At 40.2% G+C, this 13,517-nt stretch overlaps 1 protein-coding gene across 4 annotated transcripts in view; it reads right to left on the bottom strand.

Annotated features, from left to right (window-relative positions):
* Positions 1-1,544: 1,544 nt before the first annotated feature.
* Positions 1,545-13,517, bottom strand: part of TMEM154 (transmembrane protein 154) — a 78,677-nt gene continuing 66,704 nt past the window's right edge. For 2 of the 4 annotated variants that reach the window (XM_073605219.1, XM_073605236.1), the window contains one exon: positions 2,830-2,978. In XM_073605219.1, coding sequence (XP_073461320.1) covers positions 2,966-2,978 — 13 coding nt within the window. In that variant the 3' untranslated portion in view covers positions 2,830-2,965. Of the gene's footprint in view, positions 2,979-13,517 lie in introns of all 4 variants that reach the window. The other 2 variants (XM_073605207.1, XM_073605227.1) reach the window with 2 other exon arrangements.

Consider the following 13,517-nt stretch of genomic DNA (forward strand, 5'->3'; position numbering starts at 1 on the left):
ACAGGATTGGGGGCTAGTAAATGTTTTAGGGGTTAGAATAAGTTTTAATTTATTTTAAGTGACAGGAGTTAGTTTGTATTAAGCTTTGGGATTGAAACATTTCTTTCTGCAATAACACACCGAATTTCAGTGCCTACTTTATATTGCCAAAATATAATGCACTGGTAGTATGTGTCCCCAATATGGATAAAATGCAGTAGACTCCAAACATGATCTAGAAATGCTCTTAGACCACAAGGATACCTATAAACATTCTTTTATCATCCAAACCATTATATTTCAATGCACATCAGTGTTCTCAGGCATCTTGGCTGATCTAGCTTGGCTTGCTAGATTTACAAGCTTGATACACTAGCAACCCATGGTATGAAAGTTGATATCAATCTCAACTTTTTTTTTACAGATTTCTAGTCATAGGTCCATACATATATTTTTTTATACATACATTTTTTTCCTATTTTTCCCCCTCTTCATTTTTAGTTTTAATCAATGTATTTTTTTTTTTTTATATTACTTACATTTAGAGCTGCACAATTAATCGTCAAGAATTGTTATCGTGATCTTGACTAAAGTGTTTCACAATTCTTTCTATGCAAAGAATTCTCTCTGCTCTTCGGAAGTCACAGCCCTCATAAGAAAAGAAGAGAAAAACTGGGCAGTCTGTCAAGAATCAAAATATTCTTTATCAGTTGAACTTAAGTATAAACATTGTAACAATTTGTCAATGGAATAGACTTTTTGTGTAAGTGAAAAAAGTTTAACCACTTAAACACTAAACCTTTTTCTGACATTTGTTGGTTTCAAGTTAAAATCGTTTTTATTGCTAGAAAATTACTTAGAACCCCCAAACATTTTATATATATATATATATATATATATATATATATATTTTTAGTAGACACCCTAGAGCAGCCTTTCTCAACCCTTTCAACACAGAGGAACCTTTGAAATAGTTCTCCGGTCTCGGGGAACCCCCAGTTAAAAATTAGACATCTACAGCTCGTGATACAATAGTGTGATGGTCAGTGGGAACAATGGTCCTTACACTTGTGGTCATTGGGAAGAATTACCTCCTTACAGATAGCTAAAAAGATCAACGGTGTCAGTGGGAACGTATCTGAGCGGCAGAAATTGCCCAATGCTGAAGGAACCCCTAGCAACCTTTGAAGGAACCCTAGGGTTCCACGGAACCTTGGTTGAGAATCACTGCCCTAAAGAATAAAATGGTGGTTGTTCCAATATTTTAAGTCTAATTTAAGTTTTTTAAATTACTTTAATGAATAAAAAAAAAAAAAAAAACAATCAGTAAAGTTAGCCCATCTTTTTTTGTATAATGTGAAAGATTTTACGTAGCGAGAATCATGATCTTTTTATTCTAAGCAAAAAAAATCGTGATTTTATTTTGGCCAGAATCGTGCAGCTCTACTTACATTGTTTGTGATTTATATAGTGGTATATACAGTATGCTATAGGAAAAAAAGTATAGGCAAGAAATAAAAATGTCAAATTAGTCTCTTATTATAAGATGACACTATGGAGAATAGTTGGAGAGTGAAAACTTTATTAGGTGGTTGCAATATGCTTTTCTACCACAAGACGGAACTAATGAGTGGATTCCAAGGTTTTAAATAGGAATGTTAAGAATATAACAATGTTTTAATTATTTATGTAAGAATCATCTACCAATTGCATTTCTCAAAATGTGGGTTAAGAAAGTTACATAAAAACATTGGTTTGGGTATTAGTAGTATTACTCAATCTCATTAAGATTTGAGAGTATTTAAGATGCAGAAGAGACAGCGGAGGCCTCGTCTCCTAATAATGCTGAGGATATGATGAAATGCGTAGGGGAGGAAACTTCTGTTACATCATTCCGTTGTTTGGAGCACATGCCGGCTCCCATTCGCTTTGGAGCGGCAGCATTGTTCTGTGAGAACATTGCCAGATTGTTCCGGGTGCCATGGGAGGCACTACAATTGGGAATACTATATATACATTTTTTTATCTGTTAATTTGAATAAACGGTCTTACGCTATGGGAGTTGTTCTGTACTTTTCTACCTTCTTTGAGACAAACATGAGTATATCGGTTCCTGGAGTATGGGGCATATAGTCCAGTGGATCTGTGACACAAGATCTTTGACCTTCCTTGGTGTACACTACAGGGGGTCAACTACTATTGGTTTGGTCCTAAGGGGACACGGGTGAAAACATAGTTGGAACTGTTTGGAGGATATACAATAATGCACAAGTCACCTTATTTGAGAAGAAATGTCAGCAATTTCTGGATTGCACACATTGCACTTTTATATTGGACTGCATTTTATGGATACAGGCACCTTCTTTATTTGTTGTTGATTTATGATAGGGTTTGTTTTGTATACATATGTAAAGGATCTCTTAGAATTTTTTTTGAAAGAGTGTGTTTAATATTTTTAGGTCAAGCGCAGCTTATACTCATATACACTATATACAGTTAAACTAATATTGTATTATTATAAGACTAAATTGAACCCAACTTTGTAGAGCCTTACATATTACCAATATGTCATTTTCATTCTAGTAAATCCCATGTGAAGCTAATTTGTGCTGATGAGACCCATTTGACAGTGAGGCTATGTGTGGTTACTCCTGAGGTATAAAGAGCACTTCTCATTTAGCAACTTTTTCTCCATTGAATATAGAGTACCGTGTTCTGCTGTTAGAGAGTAGAAAAAAAAAAATCACACCGGGCCCAATAACTTGCGCAGCACATGTGTACAAACATACTATTGAAATCATCCCTGTATGGAAAACTGTACACACAATCATTCGAAAATGTCTTCATTCTGGTTTCCCAAATTTCTAAAAACATATTAAAAGACATAAAAACATTAAAAAAAATGCAGGTGTTATGTAACTTGAAATTTGGCTTGTTGATATGTTTTCTTTTTTGAAATAGAAGAACCATTCCGCTTGAGCACTCATCAGGATTCAATACTACAAAACAAAATACATAATATATTTAGTTTGATTTATTTTCAGTACACACTTGGCACATGTTTTAAAGAGAGCACTAAAAAGACCATGTCACAGACTCAAAGAATTACAGGTAATAGCACAGAAAAATCAAGTATTACAAATGCTTACTTGCAGCGTTTTTTCTTTTCCATTATTTATTTTTTATCAACCTGCAATGTGCTTACTCCAGAAAGTGTAATTTCCCTAGCATAGTGCCCTTCCTCTCTAACCCCCTTCTGTTCTAGAAGTGTCTGATTACCTACTGTGCTGACCCAGCTACTCTGTTCCTTCCATTACCTCTCTATAAAACCATTTTGTGTAGGGAGAGTGGTAAAAGGGAATACTACAATTAGTGTCACTTGAGTCTGCTGGGGTGTTTACATCACATTCAAGATGGCAGAACCTGCAGTCTCAGGGCTTATGGATGTTTATGCAAGTGTGATGTTTACAGGTAAATGACATGCATAAAAAATTGTCAAAAGTATTGATGCCTGCCTTTACACGCACATGATTTTTAATGGCATCCCAGTCTTAGTCCGTAGGGTTCAATATTGAGTTGGCCCATCCTTTGCAGCTATAACAGCTTCAACTCTTCTGGAAAGGCTGTACACAAGATTTAGGAGTGTGTAAAGGCAGGCGTCTTAATACTTTTGGCAATATAGTGTATGTTAAATGCATATATTTTCTTATGAGAAGATTGTTTTTTAAATGAATATTTTGGCAACAGAGTCTCTTAAAGGGGTCATACTTACCTCCTCTGTGCAATGGTTTTGCACAGAGTGGCTTATATCCTCCTTTTCTGGGGTCCCTCTGCTGGGCTCTTGGCTCCTCCTATTCTCGAGTGCCCCGACGGAGAAGTGCTTTCCCTGGGGGCACTCGTGCGGCAAGCTCACATTTCCTACTGCTGCGTCCATTGACACAGGCAGCAGGACCCAGCCCCGCCCCATGGCTCCCACGTCAATTAATTTTATTGACAGCAGCGGGAGCCAATGGCTCCTGCTGCTATCAATTTATCCAATGAGGACCCAAGACACCGGCTGGAGCTGGTGTGCTCGTCCCTGTCGCTGGAAAGACCAGGTTCAGGTAAGTAAAAGGGAAGCAGCTACAACACAGGAGGTTTTTCACCTTAATGCATAGAGGTGAAAAAAACCTGAGGGTTCTCTCCACGGGCTCCAAGCTCTTGATTGGTTAGATTGATAGCAGCACAGCCATTGGCTCCCACTGCTGTCAATCAAATCCAATGACGCGGGGCTGGGGGGCGGGGCCGAATCCTGCATTCGGCCTCTATGGACGCTGAATGCTGGACTCAGGAGCGTGCCTGCAAGGTAATCCCCCAGAAGAGAGCTTCTCCCAGGGGGTTATCTAATGTGGGGAGGAGCCATCAGAGCTGCCGGGGGACCCCAAAAGACGAGGTACGGGCCACTCTGTGCAAAACGAGCTGCACAGTGGAGGTAAGTATGACATTTTTAAAAATTTTTTTTTTAAATAAAAATTACCCTTACAATCACTTTAAGCACTAAAACAAGGTGGTTTATCATTTCATAGTTGAACCTTGAGAAACAAATAAACCAACATAACCTCACACAAGCCTGTAAATGAAGGAGGTGGAGATAGATTTAAATTGTTACTATAGCTTCTGTTTAATAAAAGTATCTTTATTTCCTGTAGTAAAGAGTGGTCACTCAAGAATGCACAATGGATATAAGTTTTAATAAAGATCTTTTTTAACAGGGACCAAGGGACCACAAATATCTTGGGAGAGAAAGAATGACTGAAACTGTACTTAGAACATTATTGAAAACTAAACAAAAAAAGAAATATAAAAAAAGTGTTAGCTCTAAGTTGGTGATCAAGTTGAATAGCAGAATACAAAATGTCTAAACTCCCAACTGTACGTCTATCAGAAGGTCTGACCCTTTTTTGTGACCAAATCTCCATGTCCCTCGTACAGCCTTATTTGTCCCTCCTTTTGGTCTGATGTGTACATCCTTATACAAAATGTACTATTTTACTACCAAAAATGTTACACTACATTAAACTTTTTCCAACATCTATATTACTACTTTTGTTGGTGTTAAAAGCCAACATATAGGTCAAAAAACACTGGTTTAGACATTTTCTACATATTAGATTTTCATTGTCCATATCCATTGCCCACCAGGCTATTGTGGGCATGTGTCCTTTGCTGTGTGCTTAAAGATGTACCTCTTTATCATTTTGGAAATGTCACCTGCAGATTCACCTGTTTTAACATCAGTCCTCCTATTTATTTATTTTATTTATTACAGCAATTGTTATAGCACTGTCAATACCGCATACTGTAGATTGAGATCAGTCTCGAGGATCTTACAATCTAAAGTCACTATCTCACAAACATACATGCACACACATATTCGAATGGGCTCATTTCTGCTAGCATGTACTGTATATATAGTATAGGACAGAGATAAGCTTTCCTCTTTTTCAAGTTTGAATAAAAAATATTGAAGCACCTTCCTGAAGTTCTAACTGACACAAATTTGGGTTTGGAGCAGAGGTCTGAAGACATGCCCTATCTAGTGGGTATATATGACTGAAAATACAATATCAGCATTATGCAGCATGGTCCATTTGAATACTGTCAGGAAGTCTAAACTATTGATCAAGACAGCAATACCAACTATTTATTTACTCAATATAAGACAGCGCCTCCAGCCTTCCAGAGTGCCAACTTAATTAGCATTAAATAAATTAGTTAAACATAACACATGATGACTTGATTAATTTCCTGAGTTTTTTTTTAAGGTCACCAGCCTTTTTGCAGGCCCGGGGGTCAATCACGCTGGTGGTAAGCAATTTTTCGCAGGCAAAGGCTGGTGTTGGCATTTCAGTCATCATGGCACCATGGTTGATATGGTGTCAGGGTGATCGACGGTGATCGAAGCGCATTGTTTCTATTGATTGTTACATTCTAATTTATAATGAAGTGGTTCAACTCACCATAATGCAGAATCAGTGGGAGCCTTGGGCGTGTCACTTGCCACATCTCCTGCCACCAGATGCAGCATGTCACTTGCCACCGTCGCCTGTCCTGCCACCAGATGCAGCTTTTTAACTTGACCGTCAACTGCCACTAGATGTGGATTGACACTTGCCATGTCGCCTGTCCTGTCACCAGATGCAGCTTTTTAACTTGCTGTCACGTGCTACTAGATGTGGATTGTCATGTGCCATGTCACCTGCCACCAGATGTGGGTTGTCACTTGCCACATCACCTGCCACCATTTGCAGATTGCCACATCACCTGCCACTATTTGCAGGATGTCACTTACCACATCACTTGTCACGTCACCTGTCACCATTTGCAGATTGTCACTTGCCACGTCACTTGTCATGTCACCTGCCACCATTTGCAGATTGTCACTTGCCACCATTTGCAGATTGTCACTTGCCATGTCACCTGCCACCTGATATGGATTGTCACTTGCCACATGACCTGCCACCAAATGCAGACTGTCACTTGCCACGTCACCTGCCACCATTAGCAGATTGTCACTTGCCACGTCACCTGCCACTAGATGTGGGTTGTCACTTGCCAACTGATGTGGATTGTCACTTGCCATGCCAGCAGTGACACCAAATGTGCATTGTTGCTGCATTGGTGGCAGGCTGGCAGCACTGGTCCATTTAGTGAGGGCAGGAGAGCGGAGATGCGGGGCGGGCAGTGAGAGATGATGTCATCTCTCTGCTCCCACACTGAAGTGGCCCAGTTGTGAAGACGGAAGAGTGGTGACGTAGAGAGGGAGGAGAGAGATGATGTCATCTCTGCTCGTCCTCCCTGCTCATCACTCTCCACCTCCAATGCAGCCTGCCTGCCGCAGCCGCGACCCGCTGGTTAGGCAGGGACCCTGCGGCAAGAGACTCGGGGCTACAGCCTCAATAGCCACCCCCTGACGACACCTATACATGCAAGTATGGACTAATTATTTACCGTAAAGTCACTAAAAATTATATATGTCTAATTTATCCAGATACACAAAATCACAGTTATATCAATAGCAGGTTGCTTTAGCAGTACTAAGTATAACTATAAATTGTAGCTTAAAGCGGTTGTATACCCCTTTTTTTACATTTTTACCTACAAGTAAACCTATAATAAGGCTTACCTGTAGGTAAAATGAATATCTCCAAAACCTGCACGGTTTAGGAGATATTCACCCTGCATGTAGCCGCTGATGTCAGCGGCACATGCGCAGTGAAGGTCCAGCGTATCGTGTTGGAACTTGCCGGAAAGGAGGACTCCCGCACGCATGCGCGGGAGTGACGTTATCGCAGCTCCGGTCACTCACAGCGCTGGAGCCGTGAACCCAGAAGAAATGCAGAGGGCAAAATGTCAGCTCCCTTGGTGGTGACCGGGATGCGATGCTGACGCATCGTTCTAAGCTAAGTATTTCATATTGAGCTAGTATACAGTGCATACTAGCTCATTGTTCCTTTGCCTTAAAGGTTTTTTTTGTTTGTTTGTTTGTTTTTTGTTTTTTTTCATTTGCTGGTAAAGGAACCGCTTTAAGAACTTAGGAGAAATCAGTTTTTCTATTTTTCATTCAGTAGGTATAGTCACCACTATCTCGGAATACAAGTAATTTAGGCTATGCTGCTAGACAACAAGGTCCACCCCAATCAGTCCCTCCCCTCAAATTCTCTGCAGCAGAATGCGTGGATCGAGTCTATACTACTAGGTACGGCGACACAGCTCAACTTAATAACTTTGATTCCTTAATGCAATGTAAAACCCAAACCAAACATCTATTATATTGCAGCTTACCAATTCTACGAATTGATGGCTGTATTAGTTTCCTTTCTTAGGCTTTCTGTCTTCTATTTTCATATGGTGATCTGGCCAGTAAGTCTGTTTTTTTTCAATAGAAATGCTTCCTTGCAGTTACAGGGATGAGACATATCATTTAACACTGACAGGGGTGCGTAAAATGATCAGCTTTTATGTATGTAGAACCTTTATCCAAAAATGATAAAAACTTCGCTGTAACGGATTGTAAAGTATTCAGTGGAGTTTGGCTTCAAGTTGTTAGTCTATTTAAATCTATTAGAATATCTAACACTCCCTCCCCCCAGCCCGACAATGCCACTGTCCAAAGGTGTCCCTGTGTTCCTTCATCCAGGGTGGGGGCACTCTAATACAGGAAGTGTGTTACTGGCCATATCACCAGGTGAAAACAGAGGACAAAAAGACTAAGAAAACTAATGCAGCTGCCACATCTGGTAAATGCACAGCTGCAATATACTTTTTTTTTTTTTTTTTTTTTTTTTAGTGTAGATGACACCTTTGAATATGATTTAACAGCAAAGTCTATCAAACAAAACTATGAAGGCCCAAATTCAGTCAGATTCAGAAATTAGATGAAATTTGCAATGGAGAGATTAATCTTTGCAGTAGTAAGAGTAATTTATACTTTATCATGCAAAAATAGATGTGAAAGATTATAGGACCATACCCCGAGGATTTACAATGGCCGCTCAAAATATAATCTGATCTGGTATGGAGAGTCTGGATTCATGATGGAGAGACAAGATGATGATCAGATGAGTGTCTATGTGATGATCCATGTCGGCCGTCAAGACTTAATGAGTGTCCCCCCCCCCCCTTCTCTCTAAACTCCTAGTTTTTGTCCAAAATCCCCTTATCTAAGGAAAAAAGGTGGAGTTTAAATGAATTTACATCTGATTGGAAGGAACTTTTATTGATTACCCTAATATTTATTTAGGTGGTGATCATACCTGTCCATCAGATGGTGCTCTAATACCAGGATATCCTATTTTGGGTCTTTGGAAATAAATTGGGATTTACTCAATGGATCAATTTACCATTCTTGAGACATTATATCTTTATCAATGAGGTGATTCCAGATATATTACCCTCATAATAGTAATTCTTCCCCTTGCAGTACAAACCTGTCCAAACCTGTCCTTTCTCACCAAATCCTCACCCAGAAAGAAGGGCGGCTGCTGCTGACTAGTAGCTACAACTGTAATGCCCTGTACACACGGTCGGATTTTCCGATGGAAAAAGTGCGATCAGATTGTGTTATTGGACATTCCGATCGTGTGTGGGCTCCATCGGACTTTTTCCGTCGGAATTTCCGACACACAAAGTTTGAGAGCAGGATATAAAATTTTCCGACAACAAAATCCAATCGTTTAAATCCGACGCACAAAGTGCACGCATGCTCAGAATAAATTAAGAGATGAAAGCTATTGGCTACTGCCCCGTTTATAGTCCAGACGAATGTGTTTTATGTCACCACGTTCAGAACGATTGGATTTTCCGACAACTTTGTGTGACCATGTGTATGCAAGAAAAGTTTGGCCCAAAATCCGTCAGAAAAAATCCGATGGATTTTGTTGTCGGAATGTCCGATCAATGTCTGATCGTGTGTACAGGGCATTAGAGTGTGTGCAGCTTGCTTGCGCAAGCTTCAGAACGAGCTGCCGCCGGGACAGAAGAGCTGTTGTGCACATCCCCCGCCCCCTCCCTTTCTAATAGAGATACAGAAGCTGGGCTTCTGTGTGTGGAAGGGACAGCCGTGAGCGGTGGGTAATGGGCTATGTTCAGAGGTGGCGGAACGGCATTTCCAGAAGAAAAAAAGACCTACTTATCATGATTTAGCCATTTATATTGTATGATGCACTGTAGATAAATAAATTGGAAAGTGTTTGAGCACTATACTATTCCATGGGGTCTCTGTTCTGTTTTATCTGGAAATTGTTCACAGTCAATCAGAAGAGTGGGAAAAATCAGTTCTCTCTAATATGACTTCTCTCGGATTTTTCTATTGGCAGCAAAGTTACTGAGAACTTTCACAATGTTAATAATTCGTGGGGCACAAACTCAGTTTGTTAGCAGTTCTATAGGCTGGAGAAAGGAGAGTAGCTGATAATAGCATACAAAGTGAGAGGTTGGTGGGGACTGAGGGTTCTTAGGGGGTTTGGGGGCACTGTGAGTGGTTGAGGGGCACTGAGGCCCACTATGGGAGGTTGGGTAGCCCCGTGGAAGCTGGGAGGCACTATGGCAATTTAGGGAATCTTCAGCTATCTGGAGGCTAGGGAGAAAGGAGGCCACGGCCCACCAGTGGTCCACTGCCTGATGGTTGAGAACTCTGCCCTAGACTATGCTGATTTATATCAAGCAGTGATCAACTATTCATAAGAAATTCAATAGCTGTGATCGCAGCCATTCATAAAAAATGTGACACCCCCCCCCCCTCTGCTGCCACCACCATGTAGTGTGCCCTCCGTGTGCTATAGCTCCTCTGTCTCAGTTGTCCCCTGCCTCAGCTGTCTCTGTCATCACTCCCTGCAGTACCACTCTCCCCCAGCCTTTGTGTGCCCACCAGCTGTTGGTCTTCCCTCTCACCTTCCCCATCCCTTACTGGCAATGAGACCACTGTCCTGGCACCATATCAGTATTATTGCTTGCTTTTCTGTTTAGGATGTCGAGCAATGTGAGATGTTGGCAAATATGCTTCTTATGTTTATTGATCTCCTTCAATTCATGAATGAGCACTGAAGAGCACCATAGTTCCATGTTCAGTTTAGACCACATACATTTTTCCAGAGAGGTACAATCGGTGTACATACTGTCACCAACAGGCTTATCAACACCTGGTGATGCTAAACGAGTAAAAAAAAAAGTAAAAAGTAAAAAAAAGTAAAAAAGTAAAAAATGCATATAGCATAAAAACATCCATGTAAATACACAACCCCCTCCACCCACATAAAAGTACACTTTGGTGATGTTCACTGCTCTGCAAAAAGACACAAATTTAAAATGTACAAATATTTGTTATTTATTACCTCTATGAAGTTTTATGCTTTAGATTTAGTAGGAATTTTGTAAGTTATGTTGTGTTTCTGTAAACTAATAATGAACTTAATTTATTTTTTATCTAAAAATGGTTTTGATAAATATTTGTGCAACTATCACACAACACCTTGGGGCTGATTTACTAAAACTGGTGAGTGCAAAATCTGGATGCATAGAAACCAATCAGCTTCCAGGTTTTATTGTCAAAGCTTAATTGAACAAGCTGAAGTTAGAAGCTGATTGGCTATCATGTACAGCTGCACAAGATTTTGCACTCTCCAGTTTTAGTAAATCGACCCCATTAAATCAGCACCATCTTTTGTAGAAGAGGGCTTGCAAGGGTTTTACACTGAAAATTGTAAGTCAATCTCTTTGCGCCTAAGAGTAAAACAAATCTTAATGCCTAAGCACAATTTTGCAACCTTGACATGTGTTAGTAAAACTGTGCATATCATCACAACTACTTTGTGCATCCAGGTGTATTATACCTTGTTTTTTTCAAGACAATTTGGACTTTCATTTGGTGGTAAATGGTAATGGATATCTTCTGATTAGTTTTTTTATTATCAAAGGAAAACTGGCCCAAAACAGTAAAAAAACACCAAAGAACAACCCAAAAGAAATGTTCTTGCTCTTGACGATTGCAGCAATACCACATATGTGTATGTTAGTTGTTGTTTGTACCCGTAGTACAGCTCAGAAACAATAGTACGCATTTTGCTTTTTTTTAATCCCACTGTAACTAAAACACACTGACCCTAACTGACACTAATACCAATTAAAAAAAAAAAATCCTCTCTAAAAAAATACTGACCCAAACACTAACTCTGGTACTGACCTAGATCAAACCTTGATCTACAGTAGGTTTTTTTTTTTCACACACACTTTTTGTGTAGCGCTAAAAGGCTGTGTGTAATGAAAGGAAACATCCCACAGGTCGACCTCAATGAGCTGAGATCGATGTGAGGTGACAAAAAAAACCTACAAATAAGTGTTATATAAAGGATAATAAACCATACACACAAATATATGTGAAAACAAACATAAAAAATAGAGACATGAACAAAAGCAACAAGTATCAATGTCCACACGGATATATATATATATATATATATATATATATATATATGGGGGGTGAAAAGTTCTTTCTCCTCAATCTCCAACTGGAGTTAATACATATGTTCAGAAGTGACTGTTAAATACACTTGTGGACACTCCAGACAAACAGATAAGAGGTTGGGTGGGTACTTTTACCAAATAGGGTGGATGCACCTACCATACGGCAGTGTGTAAATCAGGCTTGTAATGCTGGATTCCAGATGGTATACGGGTGCCAGGCTGAGTTGTATCAGTGGGTCTGCGACTCCAGGGCACTCGCTAGTTGATATGCGGTTCCAGTACCCTCGACACCCAGACCAATCCAAGGTCACAGCCTTTTAGCGCTACACAAGTTTTTTTACATTTTTTATTTGGACTTTGTTTGAGTGTTAGCTGCTGTTTGCACTTTATATTTGGTTTAGCGCAGTGCATCACCCTCAGGGGGCTAAGTCCACACCCCACGCTATATAAGGCTGCTGCTTACACGTCGGCTGTATATAGTGTAATGAATAAAGAGAGATTAGGCAGCTTAGTTAGTGGTGTTCAGGCAGTGTATTTGATATATATATATATATATATATATATATATATATATATATATATATATATATATATTCTGCATTTAGTGTAGATTAGATATTCGGTGTAGAATCTATATTCAGTCAGTACAGGTATTTGATATATATATATATATATATATATATATATATATATATATACCGGTATATATATATATATATATATATATATATATATATATATATATACACACAGCCTTGTATATACTCTGCATTTAGTGTGGATTCAGTGTAGAATCTATATCCAGGCAATGTAGTATATATAATATTAGTGTAGTGAAGTGGTTAAGGGGATCCACTGCACCAAATTTTTTTTTTTAAAATGACGTGGGGGTCCCCCCCAAAATTCATACCAGATCCTTATCCGAGCACGCAACCTGGCAGGCCGCAGGAAAATGGGGGGGGGCGAGACAACGCCCCCCCCCTCCTGAACCGTACCAGGCCACATGCCCTTAACATGGGGCGGGTACTTTGGGGTCCCACCCAAAGCACCTTGTCCCCATGTTGATAAAGACAAGGGCCTCATCCCCGCAACCCTTGCCCAGTGGTTGTGGGGGTCTGCGGGCAGGGGGGGTTATTGGTATCTGGAAGCCCCCTTTAACAAGGGGCCCCCCAGATCCCAGCCCCCCCTATGTGAATAGGTATGGGGTACATTGTACCCCTACCCATTCCCCAAAAAAGAAAGAGTTGTGGACAATTTCTTTATTAAAAAAAAAGTGTCCCGCGATATCCATCCATCTTCAATCACTGCGCCGACAGTCCCAAAACCCCCCCAAAAAACTGAAAAACTCTGCCTCCAGGAGAGGCGTCCCCGCGACTGCTGTCTTTTGCTGTGACAGCTGTTATATAGTCAAGGGCGGGGCCACCCATTTATGCCCCCTCCGACGTCACATGGGTCACTCGGTTACGTTAGCGGATGGCCCCACCTTTGGATATATAAGAGCTGTCTAAGCAAATAGACAGCAGTCGTGGGGATGCCCC

This window comes from Aquarana catesbeiana, linkage group LG01 (assembly GCF_042186555.1).
Source record: "Aquarana catesbeiana isolate 2022-GZ linkage group LG01, ASM4218655v1, whole genome shotgun sequence".
Lineage (NCBI taxonomy): Eukaryota > Metazoa > Chordata > Amphibia > Anura > Ranidae > Aquarana > Aquarana catesbeiana.